General features: G+C 36.6%; 1 protein-coding gene across 1 annotated transcript in view; it reads right to left on the reverse strand.

Moving 5' to 3' along the window:
- The window catches only part of LOC125237320 (twitchin), a 183,753-nt gene that overhangs the window by 141,177 nt on the left and 22,310 nt on the right, over nt 1–20,266 (reverse strand). Inside the window, 39 exon segments of the mRNA XM_048144310.1 lie at nt 2,402–2,443; nt 3,072–3,116; nt 3,509–3,712; nt 3,959–4,138; nt 5,258–5,326; nt 5,552–5,647; nt 5,725–5,802; nt 6,126–6,209; nt 6,281–6,337; nt 6,439–6,558; nt 6,718–6,810; nt 7,063–7,212; nt 7,297–7,389; nt 7,488–7,589; nt 7,870–7,920; nt 8,528–8,620; nt 8,719–8,778; nt 8,937–8,969; nt 9,512–9,619; nt 10,158–10,274; nt 10,489–10,557; nt 10,671–10,790; nt 11,343–11,429; nt 11,529–11,645; nt 11,722–11,811; nt 12,002–12,094; nt 12,741–12,836; nt 13,011–13,109; nt 13,196–13,297; nt 13,444–13,554; nt 13,655–13,825; nt 13,990–14,103; nt 14,211–14,318; nt 14,583–15,062; nt 15,403–15,657; nt 16,121–16,294; nt 18,871–19,043; nt 19,128–19,754; nt 19,910–20,211. Of these exon segments, the coding sequence (XP_048000267.1) occupies nt 2,402–2,443; nt 3,072–3,116; nt 3,509–3,712; nt 3,959–4,138; nt 5,258–5,326; nt 5,552–5,647; nt 5,725–5,802; nt 6,126–6,209; nt 6,281–6,337; nt 6,439–6,558; nt 6,718–6,810; nt 7,063–7,212; nt 7,297–7,389; nt 7,488–7,589; nt 7,870–7,920; nt 8,528–8,620; nt 8,719–8,778; nt 8,937–8,969; nt 9,512–9,619; nt 10,158–10,274; nt 10,489–10,557; nt 10,671–10,790; nt 11,343–11,429; nt 11,529–11,645; nt 11,722–11,811; nt 12,002–12,094; nt 12,741–12,836; nt 13,011–13,109; nt 13,196–13,297; nt 13,444–13,554; nt 13,655–13,825; nt 13,990–14,103; nt 14,211–14,318; nt 14,583–15,062; nt 15,403–15,657; nt 16,121–16,294; nt 18,871–19,043; nt 19,128–19,754; nt 19,910–20,211 (5,263 nt within the window).

The following is a 20,266-nucleotide window of genomic DNA, read 5'->3' on the forward strand; positions in this document are numbered from 1 at the left end:
CCACAGTTACCACTTATCTGCGCTTTCATATAAAATACATTGATTTTTATATAATGAACTTTATTAACATATTTAGTATTTTTATATTTAAATAGCGTATATTTTTATTTCTTATTTTTTTTGCTTTAAAATTTTCGTTCGTCTTTTTGATTTCAATAGCAAGATCTTTATCTTCATTTCGAAATGTATTACCTTTAACATAAAATTAATATTCATAACTCGTATCAGATCTTTAATTGGCATCTACATCAAGAATTAAAATTTATAGTTCAACAGTGCACGCATTCACCTGAGTCATCCATTAAAATTATTGTTATTCAGGTGACATATTTCTACATTTATTAGTCGCATTTACGTCACAGACTACAAGATTTGGCTCAGTACTTGACTGTACCATCGGTTTATAATTATAGATATCTTTGTTTAGCTTCCTATTCTATATTTGGAAGCACTTGATAATATATTATGGCATATGAGTGACGTGTAGCATTCCCAGATAGGAACGTTTTTCGTACTTATGATGTCTATCTTTACAATTCAGTATTTTTAGCTTACTTACTTACTCCTTATTACTGTCCAATCGACGACGCTTAGTTTGCTAAGGTCTTTTTCTACTGTCTCTCTGTTTTTAGCTTAATCCAGTTTATTCTTAACATTTGTACGCGAGTTTATTAAAACATTAGTTTCTTGCTGACTGGAAAATACCTCCCCTTGCTTTTTGGCACATCTATTGCCTTTAAGATGGCATTTACGTAATATAAACCTTGAAACATTCGGAAATCCATTAGGTATCAGTTATTTTATGGCATACCAAGTGTTAGTGTTTCATATAACACATTATTTTGTGGTTTATGTGGAATATCAAAGCCAAACGTGCATTTTCTGGTGTTGAAGCAACAAGTGACACATAAACATGCGCGGGGTTACTGGATGCTGAATCAGAGAATCTTGCAATAATGAGGTTAGGAACTAGCGTGCTTTAGGTATTAACCATGCTCGGATTATAGTTAGCTTCAGTTACGGTTAAGATATATTTACAAGACGTTAGAGTGACAATGTTAGGCATTTTTAAATTATTTACATCGATTTAACACGAGCTCTGTTCTATAACATATAATGCGAACCAATATGTAGATACGACCAACCACAAGACAGACCGCCTTGCGTTTGACCACACACCCCTTTCGATATTCGAAAATTAATCACTTTGAAAAAAGAAAACTATGTTAGACACGTTGCTAGAAGTTTTTCTCTATAACATATATATCTAAACATATAGTTCCACACATTGTATACCTCGTCCGATAGTTCGCCCGGCCTGGCGCGTTTCTTTTTTGGAAAAAAATTAAAGTTTAGTAAAACATTCTCTGTTAAATTGTGCATAATTTATTTTAAAAATTTAGAAATAGATAAAAAAGTGTCAATGTATGTGTCTGATGCGTTTAAAAAATATATTTAGTGTTAAATATAAGTAGGTGTGATTTTAGTGTTATTATTGTAGTGTAAATGTCGGTTTATTACATTAGTGTTATCTCTTGTAATAGTGTTGAAATGTAAAAGTGGAAAGTGTGTATTAAATTGTAAATGTTTGACAGTTAGCTGAAATTTAAAATACAATTGGGTATTATTGTTAAGTTTAGGAAACTTTTATTAGGTAAATCTAAAGCCATTCTAAAAGTAAACTACGAAGCTTTGTTCATACGAGAACTTGTATTTTTTTTTCAATCCTCTTCCTAAAGTCTAAAGCAGGTAGTTGTTTTATGCGATCAGACCAGCTTTGATCGCATGCGATTAATTGAGATGTAAGCAAAATGGCAGAACGCTGCTGTAAGCACTGTCATGTTTCATACATTCCATGATCGCTAGCGTTCAACGCTTTGTCGATCGTGTAAGACGATTGCGGGCTTTGGATCACATTAGTAGTAGATTACTTACGAATATACTTCGTATTCTTTAGTTCTCTTATGAACAATTTGGTAAAACAAGTGCTTCCAGCGAGATTAGTCCCAATTTTCCGCTGGTTGGCAAAGCGGTCTAGTTACTAAATAGACTACTAAACAGTAAACTAACATCTAAAGATAGGGGGGAAGTCTCAACTTGATAGAGTGAACTTTGGACTTAAAGAAAAGGGGTTCTGGGGTTTAAGAATAGTGGAATTGCGTTTAGTAGCAACTTTAATTTCAAAAATGACATTGTAAATGGTGTGAATTTAAATGTCTAGTAAATTGAAAATGTTGAATGTGCAACACGTTACTGTAATGTTCTTTTAGTTGCCGGCCATGACAACGCTAAATAAAAGTCGTCCGTAAGTCAAGTGTGAGATAAAAAAGAAAAATAAACAAAAGTCGTTTGCAAAAGCGAGCAACGTCCACCTAAAAGGACCAGACCCAGACAATCTCACCTTTTTGTCGTCTAAAACTTCGCCTGGACGTAATTTGGTGACCTGTTGTTAAAAAATACTGATAATAACCCCGTTTTAATGAATGAAAGCCTACCTATCTCCGCTGCCGAACCTAGAGCCCTATCGCCTCTCTTTAGTTATTTGGTGCATCCTTACCAGCAAGTGCAAAAGTTATGTTTCTTGGTTAATTCTCCTGTTAGTCCGCGGAAAGAGTACTGCGTACTCTAGTTAATGCCTGAACAGTCCCTGCTTCGCAAAATTTGTTGACGATTAATTTTGTGTGCGTTTCGTGCTGACAAGCTGTGCAGTTTATCTGTGTGCTTACTTCACAAGTGTGTGCAGAATAGCGTGTGCTCTGGACGAGAAAACGGTTTCAGCAGTGTCTTGGATAACCACATGGAACTAGTCGCACTGCTGCAAAGACTTGACGCATCGGTTTTGCAATAACAATGTCACTGCGTATACGCGGCGTTATGTTCTAGTGTGCCTGATCTTTAATTATATTTTTCATGATTGATATGGACTTGTTTCAGAGGTTATGTAGTTATCCAAGACCCCTTAGCCACGTGAGATATTTAACCGCGTCGAACGCAAACGCAATACAGAGAAAGTTAACTAATTACGGCATTTAACGGACAGCATTCACGTATATTCGCTTTTTTCATTTTACCTTCTTCTCTTCGACCACCTCACCAGGTCTTAGTTTTCTATTTTCCTGTGGATTATTGTTTTCACGGTCTTAATATCGCAGCGAACCTATATAATCGAACAGGCTTTGGGTCTAGAACTAGTCTAAACAAGCAGGGAGAGCGGGGGACTAGAATTTTCAAAACTTACTCTAAAGCTCAGGGTCCGTGAAGCTTCATCTTGAAAAGCAGATCGTAGCAGAGGATCAAAGAGTGTTAAAATGGGTTCGGCTTAAGAGAGGGTCTACACTACTAAGGGGGCTAATCCTTAAATATACTAATCTACATAGACGGCACAATTTTACGGGTATCTACATGTTCTAATCAACTAACCTTGTGATGATATTTGAAATTGAAAGATAAATGTATAGTAAATATATTGGAAATAATAGACAGTAGAGTGAAAGGAAGGTGTACATACCTCGTCGCTGATGATAAGAGATGGTCTCCTGCCCATCTCCTCCGGAGGAGGGATGAGGGAGCCTCTCCTGCTGCCGGGGGCGCCTGGAGCCAGCGATGGCTTCCTGGGCATGTCTGGTCGGGGTGACTTTTCGCGGATCACCTCGATCTTGGGTGCCAAACCACCTGGCTTCTCCTCGGGTGCCTTGATTTCTGGCACCTTTGGCTATTCGAAAGAAAAAAGATTATTTTGGATTAGTAGTTGCTTGTGTTTGTTCAAAATTACAATGCTTTATTTGGGTCCTCTATGAACTTTCGTTAACGTATTATATTGAAATTTTGGTGTTTTCTAATCGCGCAATCTTTATAGGCCCTGTTTAGATTCTAAAATTTCTTTGCAACCTGTGTTTTACGAATTGCAGGCTTTCTTATAATTATTGTATAATTGAAAAGGGAGACTATATTTGTTTACCTTAGTATCTTTCTCTGGCTTCTCCTTAGTGGTCGGAGTGAAGGTCGGCTTCTCGAACTTCTCAAGCTCCGGCCTCTCATAGTCCGCGATCTCTGGAAGGTCTTCCGCCTTCTTCTTCACGCTTGTGACCTTCGCCTTTTTGACTTCTTCCTCGACCTTTTCTTCCTTGATTGCCACTTTCTGTAAATCATATTCTTATTAGATTTCTTGCTGTGTAGTTTGTCTGACATTTATTTTTTCAATCATTTTTTTCTTATTTTCATCTCTTAGTTTGGTTATCTAATTAATGGCATAATCCATACTAATATTATAAATGGGAAAGTGTGTGTGTCTGTTTGTTTGTCCGTCTTTCACGGCAAAACGGAGCGACGAATTGACGTGATTTTTTAAGTGGAGATAGTTGAAGGGATGGAGAGTGACATAGGCTACTTTTTGTCTCTTTATAACGCGAGCGAAGCCGCGGGCAAAAGCTAGTAAGATCATATTAGAAGAATTTGATAAACATAAATGTAATTCAATTAATAGCGTTACAAATTCTTCAGATGATTTTGGTGATGTTAAGCTTGGCAAAAGTACCAATTGTATAAAAAGAAGTAAATAGGTGTTGAAAAAATAAATGACTTGACAAACTAAGATAAATGAAACATGTCTCCAAGTTGTTTTAAACTTTGAAATACTTACCTTATAATAAACAGAAAGAAATAAAGACATACCACCTTATCTTACGCTAAACATAAAATGTTACCCTGAACACAGTATAATTATAATACTAAAAATTGATTTTGTAATTTTAGTAAGCAAAGCTAAAGCAGGAAATGTTATCAAACATGTATAAAGAGAGAAAAAGGGCAAAACATATTGTTAAGGCTACAAAAATATTGCCGAGATAAAAAATCATAACAGGATATATATGACTACGTAGCTTCGTGACCATGCAGGACTCCTGAAAATGTGTAAATAACAAAATACTGTCGTGACATTCCACCTACTCGAACCATACTGTGCGAGTTCTATTGATGACGTAATAAAAAAAAAAAACTTATATTCATCGGTCCATGCCTCGTGGACAGTAAACGTATAAAAGACTCGGGTTTTCTTAATTTAATATTTGCGTGATCAAAATGAGACAAATATTAAAGATTTTTTTTTTAACAAAAGTGAATAGTAGATTTCACAGTCATCAATAGAAGTTAAAGTGTGTGCAACATTTCTGAACTACATAATTCTACTTGTGCGGTGCAAACAGTGCGTTGAAACGCAAATTTGGTGCAAATGTGCATCGGTTGTGCCAATGTGTACCTCCTCGGGTGTTTGAGGTCCGCTATAAGCTTGTGGGATTCCTAACGTTGCCGGTTGTTCTGCCTCAGCCTACAGATTTAAAATCCATTATTGGCGACCAATCGAAAGTGTGTACATTTTCAATGACGAAGAGTCTGTGCGGAATTAAAAAGTCGCAGAATGTATTGGTTCTTATAATCCACGAGTTTTCTGCATCCGCACAGACTGTAGTGGTGTTATTAGAGCGAGGAACACTCTGTGTTGTATGTGATGAGGTTGTGTTGTGACTTGTGTGAGATGTGTAAGTGAGTGTACCTGTGGCTGGGGAGACCACGGCCTTCGCCGACCCACAGGTTCTGGTGTATGTAGTATTGGATTGTATTTGTCCTCTATCTCTGGTGTTTGTTCAGCCTGATTTTCAAAGTTTAAAGTGTTGTAATATATTTGTTGTCATTGAAGTATGTGTATAAGAATGTTATGTGTTGTACCTGTGGTATTTCTGGAATCGAATCCCATGAAAACGGTATCTTTTTCTGTTCTGGCTCTGGTGTAGATAGTGTTGGTATCTAATAGAGATTTGAGTATAATTATAATATACCGTAAATAAAGATATCAGAAGTAGTAAAATCGGGTGCGTTGTGGACTCAAAATTTCAAAGTGCTTAATAGTTGTGTAGTGTAAGAAAGTAATGTAGGTACTTTTGGATAGGAATTAAAATGATTAAATACGTCAATTTGTGGTTTTAACATGTAAATCTAACTACTGATATATTAGCTTTAAATGTGCTTGGATATAATAAGTGCATAATTATACTTTTTTGGTGTAGATGATAAACATAGTAACAAATTAAATAAGGTAGTATGTTAAACAGAGTTCACGCCAGGGGTACCTCTGGTATTGATTTTCGCCACGGGTACGGATTGTCAACGACAATGTCAGGCGTAATAACTATAATAGGGTCATCATCACGTCCCTAATAAAATAAAATATTACTTTAGTTTGAAATACCTTATACCTAAATGTAAAATATGGATTGAATAGTACCTTGAACACTTTGACTTCCTCAGGCTCCACCCAACCCTTATCAGTAACGCTATTTTCCTAAAGAATACCAATTACGTTAATTTTGAATTGATACATTGCCAATTAAATTGCCAATTCATTTTAAGAACAGCATTTAATAGTGTTTTAAAGTCATTTACCTCCTCTAAGACACTGCTGGATCGTCGATATGGGAAACGACGGTCTGAAGAGTCATCAGTGCTCTCAACTTGGATTTCTGGTGTTTCTTTTTTATCATCCACTACCTTATCTGGCACGACCTGTTTAAAATCCCTATTGTTATTCACCCCAAAAATATGCAAAATCTTAGTGATTTATGTTAGTGTATGTGCATTGTGTTCCAAAAATGAAAGTGCGTTAGGTATTCAAATGTTTCTTCGATAACATAAATGTTCTGCCAATACATCATTATAATGTACCTCAGTTTTGCTTTGACGGCGCCAAGGGTACATAGAATCAGCCGGTTGTTCCATGCCTATTTTACGTTTTGGCTCAGGCTTTTCTTTTGGTTCCTAATATGAATAAAAAATAATATTCAGGCTCCGTATATTAATTTCAGTATAAAAAGAAGTTACTTGACTTTTAATTACCTCAACTACTTTAGTCGTAGAAACTGATTTATCGAGGGAAGATTTCCCCTTTCTCTCAGTTACGTTATCGTCAACTATTTTACTATGCTTTGTTTCCGGTTAAAAATTTAATAAATATATTTTATAAAATATTGTATTATTCAAAAGATTTAAATATTAAAAGTATCTTAGTACCTCGGGTTTACTTGGTCTACGCCAAGGATACGGAGACTCTGAAGGAGTTTCTTTAACATCTTCTTTGCGTACTCGAGTAACCTTGTCAATGGATGACTTTCTATTGATTTCTGTCTCTTCCGTAATATTTTCATCTACGTCTTCAGTTACCTGTTCGAAATCCTTATTAGATGTTTCTATTCAAAGACGTATGGTGTATATAATTAAATATAGGTTACAAAGATGAAAAGATACCTCAGTTTTACTGGGACGTCGCCAAGGGTACTTTGTCTCAGTGGGGCGATCAAGACTATCTTTACGTGTCGGTTCCACTTTTTCGTTTGCTTCCTAACGGGAATAATATTAAAAAGTTGGTTAAGAATCTGTGTGTGTAGGTGTATAAACGCATGTATGTGTGTTATGAACTGTTGGTAAATTGTGTATACCTGTGTTTCTGTTTTCGATGGTCGCCTTGGACTAACTTTTTCTGAAGGCTTATCGACAGTACCTGATGTTACCTTTTCTTCAACTGTCTCTTTTTTGTCATCCTATTTACAAAAACACAAAAATAAATCTATTGCACACGTGTCATCTAAGTGCCATGAAAAACCTTACCATTGTAAAAAGTGTAAAGTTTGTAAAAGTTATTCACAAATTGTTATTTACTGAATTCAAACATGATGAAAATAATTATTCACTTTTGATTAAACACGATTTGTTTTATATAAACGTTTATGTACAAAAGAGTAAGAAGTAACAAAGAGGCGTCCTTTCCTCTGTTGATAAAAAGAGATAGATATACGTGCATGTGTTCAGTAGTAGACTTACCTTAAGTTTTATTTGGTCTAGTTCTGCAGGTTCCGGTTCTTTTATGCTGGGCTAAAACGAAGTTAATCGGATAATGAATAAGCGTCATTGGGGTGTCTATGCGCCATTCCGATATTGGGATTGCGTGGCATTTATATTAATCAAAGCTTTACTAGATCTATTTTAACTAAGAAAAAAGGGATTCACTTCGCATTTGTTTCGAAGTTCAATGATTTGATATTATTGAGGCCAATGACTAAGAATCTTCAAATCAAGATCATATATAATTTTTGTGTTTGGGTGAAATTTCAAGGATTTGATTAATTTTGATTATCTGTTAAATCCCTCTTTTGTATTTGGGACAAATAAGCTTTATACTGTATTTGCTTCAGGTTCTCTAGGTCAAATGCTATGTGCTTCTAAAACTAAACATTCCTTTGCTATGTAATATGATATTTTCATGTGTTTATAGGAAAATTATAATGTGCAAATGCTTTCATGATTAGCTCGGGTGTTTGCTTTTTTACAATTGTTCTATCAGTGAACTTTTAAAGTGTGTCAAAATTAATAAACCATTCTATACCCTTTTTACTTCTTGAAAAATTATACAAATCAATAACTGGTTTAAAGAATGGTTTTAACTTTGACAAAATAATAAAATTTAATTTCGTATATTTACCCTCTGGGCAGTCTTTTTGAGTGTTGTAGACTGCTGTTGCTCAGCAACTGCCGAAACGGATGACTTTCTGCTCTCTGCAGTTTCTTTTGTGAGCTGCATAATATAAATTAAGTATATTCATAAACAAAAACTCACTTTGAAGAATTTTTCATTCGTTCAATTCGAAACAAAGCTTTTTAGAATTTAATTACCTTAATTCCTTTGGATTCGACGATTGAGCTCTTGCGACTCTCGGTCTTAACCTCAGAAGTCTAAAATGAAAGAAACAAATTAGACAGTTCATAGGTTAATATCTAAAAATATATGAAAGCGAAGCACCAAGATCCTAAAAGAGGACAAAAATTCCGTAAGTAAAAGGCAACTTGAAGATAATGATAGAAGCAGAGCAATTTCGCAAAGGATTACAAACCTCGCTCTGAACAGACGTCCTCCTACTTTCGGTCTGTGAAAGAGATGGTCATAAAATATAAATTAGCACAATAATTTAGGTATTGGTCGATTAAATTAACACAAAGTTTCAGGGACAAAATAATGAAAAAGTGTATATACAAAAGGAATTCTCTCATGGAAATGTTTGTACGGAGAAAGTTGGACAACACACGGATAACATATAAAAAATACAGGTTTGCTGCAGGGTACAGTCAGGTACAAGGGGTCACACGGTATATGACGTAACATAGGACACATGTTTGGTTTTTTGGGGTTCTATTCATACTAGTTTTGTACCTTCACTTCAAGATGTTGCTGTTGTGCGATCACTGTAACCTGTTCAGTTGAAAATGTTTATTTCTTTTATTATTTTTAAAATTTATATTAATATTATTAATTTCTTACGGTCTTGCATTATTGATTTTACCCCTTCCTCAGTTGTATTTTCTTTGTGCAATTTATAATGGAGGAATATCTATATTCCTCCATTTTTACGCCTTTATATTTGTGATATAAATAACGTTTAGAGAACTAAATGTAATAATTGATATTTACCTTGGCCGTTTCCTTTTCTTTCTTCTCCCGCACAGTGGGAGTTGGTGTGATCTTCTCATATTTCTCGAGGACTGGCCTCTCGTAGTCATCGACAAAGTCCAGTTCCAACTAAAAGCATTAAATTATTTAAATATTTGAGTTAATACTTGACTTCTATGAGTTGAGTTCTGGCACATGACTCCATACTGGATCGACGACTCTCATGTACGGACTCACTCACGAGATCATAAGTCATATTAGACATTTTGTTGTGGTTATTTTTATTGTTCTTGTTACCTGTTGAACGTAGAGCAACTGATATCTTGAGAAACTTTATGAAAGTGACAATAAAACTTAAAGAAAATTACACTAAACATAAAACACAAAGCTTGCATGCGACTGACGACCACAATAAGAGAACAACGAAGACGAATTGCTGTATTTTTTCCCTGTCAAAGTTGGACACTTTTAAAGGGTGTGTTTCATTCTCGGAATTTAGAGTGCTTGTTGGTTTGGGTCTGGTACAGGGAGTGCGTTTGATTTCGAAGAAATAGTGTATAATAGGTAGAAAAGACAGATAGATTGCACGTGAATAGACATCAGTGACATTACAAGTAGGCGTGTTAAGACAGTGGGATAAGACGTCACGACATGAAGTTTTGTTTACCCCATCAATATTTTCTTTATCTTTTGTAGTTGCTTTTTTGGCAGTGTCGGTGGCCTTCTTGGTAGTTTTCTTCAACTGTGGCTTTTCAAATTTACCAGCTTGAACGGTCAGAGGTTCCTAAAGACGCAATCAAAACTGTAGATATCTATCTAAATAATCAAGCGAACCTTTTAGTGCAGGTGTCATTGAATTAGTGTGGTTGTGCGCAGTAAAACTCACGTCGTGATTTAAATTGGGGTTAGGATCAATATTATACTCAAAATCTCTAACTACGTTAAAGGTAAATTAGTCACAAAGTTTTTAATTATCTCAGTTGAAATTTTTGTTGTACCTCATCATCGTCGTCTTTTTTGACGACGGCTGGCTTTTTGACTTTAAGTGCCGCTGCCTCTGATCCCTCCTATGGAACATAAATTATTGACTTATATTTAGTTAAGTCGAAGAAAGAAGGAAGTCAATAATAAATGTATTTATATTGTACTGAGATAATTAAAAAGGAATAGTTTTGTATACCGTTGGCTTTTTCTTAGCAGGAGTCTTTTGGGTAAGAGAGGCTTCTTCAGGGGCGGTAGTGCTTGTCTTAGTTCGAGGCTTGGTGAGGCTGACAGACTCTTCAGTATCTTCACCTTCACCCTAACCCCCATTAAACACAAACAACGGTTAAAGTGCTGTACATACACATAGAAGAATAGAAGAAGAAAAATATAAGGATGTGTTAAGAGTAGAAACAAAAGATGAGAACATAGACAGAGTGTAAAGGAGTATAGTGACAGAAACATTTTCATAATGTTTTCACATAAACTGTACATGTTAAGTATAATTATGTAACAAAAGTGCTGTGTATCAAATAAAAAGTGCCTTTTTTGAGTGTAGATATCTCAAATTGATAAAGCCATGTTGAAAAAACAAAATATGTGCGTAATTCTGTGCGTGTACACTTTGTCAATGATGCTAAATCACTACTCGATACCTTAACGAGAACTGAAATTCTCCTTAAAACGTTCTTATTAGTAACGGGTATATTAGAGCTGATTGGCTCTAGCTCTGTCTGTGAATTATTGGATATTAATGATATTATATAGTTATAAAAATAAAATTAATCTGATTTATAAAAATCGTGTACAATTTACATTGAAATATGTTTAGAATTATAAAAATCTTTATAAATTTTGACATTAGTATTACCTTCTTTGCCGAAGGCCTCCTCTTAATTGTTTTCTCTTCAACAATTTCAGGTTTCTTAACCTTTAATTCGGCCGCCGCGGAATCCTCCTAATTTTGTATAAGATTTGCAATTAATTTCATGTTCGTTTTCAAAACAATGAAGCGATTTTATTCAAAGCGTAAAACTTGAGTAAAAGCGGTACAGACCGTGGGTTTAGTTTGCGCGGGTGTTTTGTGTGTGAGTTCGACCTCTTCAGGCTCTTGTCCTGGCTTTGCAGGCGTTTTAGGCTTGGCTAGGCTGACGCTCTCATCAACGTCCATTGGCTAAAGAATTGATGTCATTTATGAATACTGTATAATGTAGTTTAAATTATTAGAGGAGCATTAGATTTTCTTTTACCTCTGGCTCGTCTTTGGCTTTAACCGAACGACGCCTAGCTGTAGCAGTTGCGGATGGTACCTCTTCGGGTTCCTCGGGCTTTTTGTCATCCTAAAATATCATGTTACTTGAATGATTTCTATCAAAATGCTTTTGTGGCTTTCCATTCCTAAAGGGTTCACGTTCAAATGAAACAAGTTCCTTTACAAAAGACATTGTGATAACATGACCCTCTAGGTATGAAATGCTATATTTATAATTTTAGCTGTAGTTTATAAGCTTGTGTGATGATTGTGTGTACCTTCTTCTTTTTCTCAAGGGGTGTTGGTGTGATTTTCTCGTACTTTTCGAGCACGGGCCTCTCATAATCGTCGACAAATTCTTCTTGCACGACCTTTAAAAGTGTTAATCAGTTGTAGAGACAGATGTGAAATTCGGATATACATACTTACATAGTACAAAGATGACATTTATAGAAAATTGGGTAATAATAATAACAATGAAGTAGTAAAAAGAAATGAATAAGTACAAATTACTTATTTTTTAAAGTACTTGTATTGAAAAACTAAATTTAAGTAAACATAGTAGTAAGAAGTTTAGTGTATTATAAGTATTCTGAGTAATACTTTGTTTTTTTTTTCAAATAGTTATCAACTGCAGAAAACTATTAACTTTTCCTATTTTACTTTACCAAAACAATTTTTAAATGAGATACCGCCGTTGTAACTTGATCAGTCTCCATCTGTATTAAAGCCAATATACAAGCGGAACATTTTAAAGCGATAGCCATGCGGGCTGTTAGCAGCTTGCTGTTTTACTTACTTCATGAGAAACCTAGAAAAAGAAGATTTACCGAGACAGAGCTCAATCATTATTCAAAGAGAGGTGTGATTAAATCTCGCTAAAAACCTGAAACTTAGTGTGCTGTGTGTTATTCAGTGATTGCGATAGATTTTTAAATAGTGTGCATCCTTCATCACCAATCCTGTTATGTGCAATGTTAACTTGAGTGTTATGTGTTGTATATGTGTATTGTGTACCTCTTTCTCCTTAAGAGACGGGCGTTTTTTAGCCTCAGGCTTGTCTTTATCCGCGGGCTTAGCCTTTGGTTTTTCTTCCGGTTTTTTGTCTTCCTCCTAAATAACAAGTTGTTTATAAATATCTGTTTTATCTATTTTATTATTTATTTATTTATTTATTTAAACTTTATTGCACAATTAAAAAAAGTACAAATGGCGGACTTAATGCTAGCAGGCATTCTCATCATTCATATAATGATTGTTTAAATAATTTTATTTGCTTTTTTGTACCTTATCCTTTGTAACCGGACGTTTACGAAGGGTAGGTTTTTCCGGCTCCTCTTCTGCAGGTTTCGGTTTTATCTTGCCTCGCATCATATCAACGTCATCCTAACAAAATGGGATGTAAGTTATTATCATGTAAAAGGGAATAATTTAGTAATTTATGTATTTAATTTGAGCGTTTTGTGTGTTACCTCGTGCTCACTAGCGCGACGTTTATCTTTAGGCGTAGGAGTGATCTTTTCGTATTTTTCTAGTTCGGGCTTTTCATAATCATCCACGAACTCCGGAGTTTCCTATAAAAATATTATCTTAATAATACGCCTACAAATGTTTAACGTCTAGTATATTTATCCATAACCATGCATAATTTCAGAATACGAAAAAAATGGAAATGTGTAAATCTAGTTTATCAGGATAAATATTTTTTTTGTCATTTTACCTCCACTCCGTTCTCCTTTTTAGTTCTTTCACTAGGAGTCGGTGTCATTTTGTCGTATTTCTCGAGTTCTGGTCTTTCGTAGTCATCGATAAACTCTTTCTCTTCTTTTGGCTTCAAACGTAATTAAAATATTTTGTAAATAAGCAAATCAGGTTTTTGATATTATATCAAGTAATAGTAAACATATTTAAGGGATTTTAGTTTCATTTACCTTAGCTATTGGTTTTTTAGCTTTAGCCGCTTGAGGTTCTTCAGCCTTTGTTTCTGTTGGTTTAGTCGGTGTTTTGGACAATTTGACACCAGATAATTCGTCTACAGGCTCCTCTGGTTTAGGAATACCCTTTTTGATACTAGGTCTCTTTGTTTCAGGCTTCTCTTCCTCCTAGTAAACATTTTGCGATAATGTGTCATTGTTACGTTTAATAAAAACACTACTATTACTATAATTATGAATTTAGTTAGCTATATTTGGACTATTATATTCTATCATACTATGTTGTGGGAACATATTGAACTACAGAAATAAAAAAACGTCATGTCTTATACCTTTTTGGGTTCAACCTTAGATTTCTTCTCTGGTGCCGGAGCTGCCACCGATTGTTCTTCCTCACTTTCATATTGTTCACTTTTAACGCTTTCGGACACTGACGCTCGTTTCGACTAAATATATGTAATAAGTACATTAATATCATCGTAATATTTTATTTAAGTATATGATGTAGTGTTATAATAGTATTAGTATAGTATTATGTGTGAATTGTGGTTACCTTAGGTGTGTCATCTTCTTTCGGTTTTTTAGCGAGTGGCGTTGGTGTGATTTTCTCGTATTTTTCCAAAACGGGTCGCTCGTAATCGTCGACGAATTCCAGTACATCCTAAGTCCAAACACAGTTTAGCACGGCTATTGTTAACACAACACTCACAACAGAAAAATCAGTTATCACATAATGATTGTAAACAAACAGTAACATAACATACAACTAAACTGGTGTAAGACCCGTTTTTTTAAGCTTTAACAGATTTCTTTAATTTATAGCCTCTGAAAATATGAACTATTCCGTCTAAAACGACAATAAATAATTATGAAATTGACTCTAAGCTATATACATTTTGTGTTTTTATTTACACGTTACACTTACCTCATCCTTCTTGGCAACGACCTTCTTTTTGACAACCTTTTTGGTCGTCGTTTTGGATTCAGTCTTCTTGTCATCTTTCTTTTCCTCAACCGGTTCTTCCTTGGGCTTGACTGGTTTGAGTTTTGGAATGCCTTCAATCTTAGCCTCGGGTTCCGATTTCTTCCTCTTCTCCAATTTTTCAAGCATTTCCTTCTTTTCTTCTTCAGTTTTAGCAGTTTTCTTCTGCATCACCTTCTTGGCCTCGTCAACTTCCATTTTTACTTCCTCCTTCTTCTCTTCTTTCTTTTCTTCCACCTTAATTTCTTCTTTCTTTTCAACCTTTTTGACGGTCTTCTTTTGTTCGATGTGGTTTTCTTCAGTCACTGACTTTTCTTCGACGATGGACATCTCCTCTTCTGATTCGACGATGGTCTTTTCTTCTTCTTCTTCTACTTCCATCTTTTCTTCTTCTTCTTTTTCCTCTTCCTCCTCCTTCTTCTTCTGAAATTAAGCATTATAGCATACGTTATTTTGACAGTCAAATGTTATTAGTTATATTGAAAACAATAAGGAAAGTATTCACCCCCGCAAACTCGTGATTAAGTTGTATCTTTCATCACTTTGATAAATTAATATTAGGAAAAATACTTTGTATTCATTGTTTGGCGTCAAAGTACTATATAATAAGTCTCAAACATAAAAAGTTTTTATTTCAACATAAATGTGAAACAACACACTTTCTACTCGTAATGCCTTTATGAATATGATGACATTACTTATTGTTATTTTTAAAAAACCGTCTAACGTTCAGACCTACTCAAATAAAAGGAGTATCTTTTACCTTTTCCTCTACAATCGTCAAGTCGGCATTAGACTCGTCCTCTCCAAACTCGTTTTTGATGACCACGCGGTACGTGGCCGCGTATTTGGAGGACACCTTCCTGATGATTAGGCGCGCGTTGGTCCCGTCGAACGACGTGTTGACCTCGGACGAGTCTCTGATGACCGTGGAGTTCTTGTACCAGGTGCATCTGCACGATTGGTCCGATGTTTTGAGGACGGCGACGAACTCTGCCTCCTCGTTTTCTTTTTTGGCCTGTAATTTAGTGGTATTTACATTAATAACTGTTTCAGGTGTTTTGATACCCTTCGTAGATAGATTCTTTGTATCAGAAATGGTCGCAGTGATACGTAAGGCGCTAAGAAGCCTAACATAGCCTCTAACAAAAAGAAGGGTAGACTTTGTAGGTGTAGTTTTATATGTGTAAAAAATTTTACTGGTATTGCCGGAATTGTTACTACTGACAGATAAGATAACACTCTTAAGATTAATTTACACTTATGAGCTTTACCATCACAGCTTAAAATATCATAAAAACTTTATGATATGGGCTGGTATAAAATATAGCAATATAAAAATAAAGAACTTAAAATTTCAATATCTATTACCGGTTATAAAATGTCACGTGTTTTGTTTACTTATTAGTGTTAGCATCAATTCCAAAAATCCTCTACCAAATAAAAAATAAGTGACAAAGGTAGATGACTATTTATCTTACCAGGCTCCTGAAGTGTTTGATGATCTGCGGCTTGTCGCCCTGAGGTTCAGGGATCTCGGTGATCTCGACCACCTGCGACGTAGCCTCGCCCTTCTCGTTCTTAGCCACGAGCTTGTACGATCCCTTGTCGGTTTGTGACACGTTTGAGATTTCCAATTTGACTGTGAATTCACCCTGGAAGAGATTTTTAGAAGTTTAGAAATTATACCTACGGATTTGGTTTTCTGTGCCTTTTTATTTTAACAGTGATATCCATTAATGAGAAAATCGGTGCGATACATGTTTGTTGTCTTAGGGCCCATTTAGACGGTACGAGAACTCGCATACGAGTTTTATTACACTGCCGTATTTGATGGCTGTGCTAAATTGTATATAACCTCAACAGACCGCAATGTAAGGGAACGTACCCAAACTACGTGACACGTTTAGGGGGGGGGGGGGGTCGTCAAAATACTACGCTTGGTCACAGAGGGAGAGGGGGGGGGGGTCTAACTTCTTGTCATGTAACCTGTGGAATATTGGCCCAGCCGTGGTCAGCAGAGGAACGTTTATATAAGCTGGTGATGATGAAGGTGATGGGATGAAAATCATTATACACTCAGCGACAAAAAAAATCGCACCTCGGCCAAAATTCGTTTCAAGAAAGCTCTAATCTTATTGACTGTAACCTATCAATATTGGTATCATTTTAAAGTACAATGAAAGCCCTTTAAGGAAAAAGGTGTACAACTTTCTTAAAAACAATAATCGCCAATCTACGGTGGTTTTAAAACAAAGGGTAATGATGCGATTTTAATGGGTCTCTAGGTGTGCTACCCTAGACGGATTTAAAAGGAGGTGTAAAGGTGTCATGTGGATCATTTGGACTCCAAAAATCACCGAGGACACTACTGAACACTTGCAGAATGAAAAAGCCTTCAGAATACGGGTACAACTCCAGAAAAAGCAATTCAAGTGGTGGCACTGCTCCTAAACGGACTACTGCAGTAGCAAGTTGCTGAACGCCTAAGCATAAGCCGTTTCCGGGTGTGACGAGGCTTGCTGCGGTTCCTGGAGATCTGTGGCTACATCAGAAGGCCTGAATCTGGGAGAAGACGCTGCACCACCGCTAGAGAGGACTGGTATATTTGTAATATCGGCCTCTTTGCGGACCGCTTTCTGACCGCTGCTGAGCTGCAGATACTGCTTAGGACAACTCGAAGAACTGCAGTGAGTGTCTCCACGATCAGAAGAAGATTGCTGGAGAAAAAAATGTTACCCCGAAGAGCTGGCAGGGGCCCCCAATTGAAGCCATCGAATTGCCAGAAGGAATTCTCCCGAGGTTTGGACGTTGCAGCAATGGAGGAAAGTTCTGTTTCCCGATGAGACGAGGGGGCATTTACACAAACTACAGACACAAAAGGGTGTACAGGAGTCAAGGAGAGCAGTTTACACCAGTCTGCACCGAAGAATCAGTCAGAAACGGGAGCGGCTCGTGCATGTTCTGGGGCGGCACTTCCATCGACGGCAAAACGGATCTCGTCTGCGTTTCCCGTACTGGCTGTGGTCGTTTTGAGGGGTCCTTAACTGCTGGCAGTTACATTATGGAGATTTTTGAAGAACATGAGGTCCCATACGCTGAGTTTGTTGGACCTGACTTCCAATTTATGCACGTCAAGGCCCGTTGCCATACTGCCTTGACAGTGCGGGAATCCCTGCATGAGGTTGGAATGCACCGTAATGGAGTGGCCAGCAACGAGTCCCGACCTGGACCCCATCGAGCATCTCTAGGATGAGTTAAAACGGCTTGTTTGGTCGCGGGATCTTGCTCCAGCCACCCTCGACGAGCTGGAAGCCGCAGTTATTGAGGAGTGGGATAACATTCCTCAAAAACGGATCGTAAACACTGATAAGGTCCTTAACTGATTGCCTGGAAGCTACACGAAGGGCCAGAGGGAGAAAACACTAGGTTTTTTAATTTTAGTTTTAAGTAATTTTTTCGATATTTGTTGATTTTGTTGTCTTTGTTTAACCTGAATGCACGTTGACTCCTTTTTCCTGAAAATTTTAACTTTTTGTGAAAAATGTCATGAATTTTATGGCATTTTCCAATAGAGCGTTAGATTACCTTTCAAATAAGGCCACATAGTCATACTTTTCCTTGTATAATATAAGGGCTATAATCGCTTGAACGAAGCCGATTGAGAGGTGCGATTTTTTTGACGCTGAGTGAATTAAATTTGATATAGACAGTAGACACACGAATATCTATTAACAATTTTCTGCAAAAATTGATTTCAAACTTGATTTATAAATACTACGTGAAAACTACAGGGGGAGGGGGGGGGGGGATCTTGGCATATACTACGCTTAGTCACGCAGGGGGCGGAGGGGGTCAAAAAACGGCACAAATATGGTCACGTAGTTTGGGTATGTTCCCTAACTAAAATCGCATGTGAGTTCGCACGCCGTCTAAATCAGGCCTTAATCTGTTTTTCGATAAAAATAAATTAGAATTAAAATTATAACATTGTCATAACACATAAAAATATGACACTGTTGTAAATAGGGCAGTAAGCCAGACAGCCTTAAGATTTTAGATCTAGGTTTATCGTTTCGGAGTTCGAATGATGAAGTTAAACTTTATCTTGCAAAATAACTCCATGTAGGTAGCTGAAATCAGCTTAAAATTTGAAAATCTGCCGAAATTGAAAACACAACCTTTAAAGGTGTATTGCTCTAAAACCAACTGTAATACAAGTAGTTCTTACCTCTCTAAGAGGCTCAATGAGCACAGTGTGTCTTGAGTCCTCCTTGACAGCGCTTGCTTCCTTGAACCAGGTGCAAGCTGGTGCAAATTTACTTAATACTTTACATTCAACAATAACAGTCTTCTTTTTAACTATCTTAATGACCTTTGGTTTTTCTTTGATAACTGGAATGACTGAAATAGGAAATTTTATATTAATATCGAGTCAAACTTATCACAACATGTTCATTTTTGTTTGTGAGTTTGTGAACTACTTACTTTCAATATTGAGCGTAAGATTTGCATTGAGCTCCCCAAGTTCGTTTTTGATATTGCATTTATATAATCCGGAGTCTTCAATACCAGGATCGATAAGTTCCAAAATAATTGTGTATAAATCATCCTTCACTTCGACCCTGGTCTTGATTTTCGATGAGTCTTTGATTTCTTTACCCTCATGGTACCACACGATTGTCGGTTTCGGGCTAGCTTTAACCTTGCATCCCATGGTTACTAGTTTACCGTTATCCTTTGATTGGATAGTCGGTTTCTCGACAAATGTTGGGCCTTCGCCTTCTGGTTCTGGCTCAGCCTCGATATTGAGGTTTAAGTTAGCATTGCTTTCGCCGTATTCATTTTTGACGTGACAGCGGTAAGCGCCACCATCCGCTCCCGTCGGGTTCGACAAAAGTAATACCAATTCGTAAACATCCTCACTTATAACACTCGATTTGATCTCAATCTTACTGCTAGCTTTGATTGCGGTCGTGCCTCTGTACCATGTTACTTCAGCCGCCGGCTTTGCCTTGCACACGCAACGCATTGTGATGAGTGTGCCATCTTCGTTGGGAATGATTCGAGGTTTCTCTATGAACGATGGTGCGAAACCGTTCTCGTCATCCCCACCTACACAAAAATAACAACAGTGTCATAGAAGGAATTATAGCAAATATGAAAAAAAAAAAACAGTTGAACTGGTGACATGCAGCTTCCAAGCTCAAAGCCTAGCATGCGTTGCTACTGTATGCGTACATTATCTAAACTTAAAACTATGTTCCCACCTTGGAAATTGAGAGCAATGTTTGCATTACTCTCACCAAACAAGTTGAAGGCATTGCACCTATAATTGCCACCATCTTCCCTAGTGGGGCCTAATATTTCTAGTGTCAAATTAAACGTGTCTTTTCCCGTCGCTTTTCGAGACATCTTCATTTTTGATCCATCTTTTAGTTCCTTTTCCCCGTGGAACCACGCGATGTCCGGGACGGGATACGCTTCGAGTATGCACTCCATTATTAACACATCCCCTTCTTGCCTTATTGTTGGTTTTTTAGGGAATCTTGGTGCTTTACCATCAGGAATTCTGTCCAAAATACAAAATTTGAATAACAATCCTTTGGATAGAATTATCGAAAAAG

The sequence above is a fragment of the Leguminivora glycinivorella genome, chromosome 21 (genome assembly GCF_023078275.1).
Source record: "Leguminivora glycinivorella isolate SPB_JAAS2020 chromosome 21, LegGlyc_1.1, whole genome shotgun sequence".
Classification (NCBI taxonomy): Eukaryota; Metazoa; Arthropoda; class Insecta; order Lepidoptera; family Tortricidae; genus Leguminivora; species Leguminivora glycinivorella.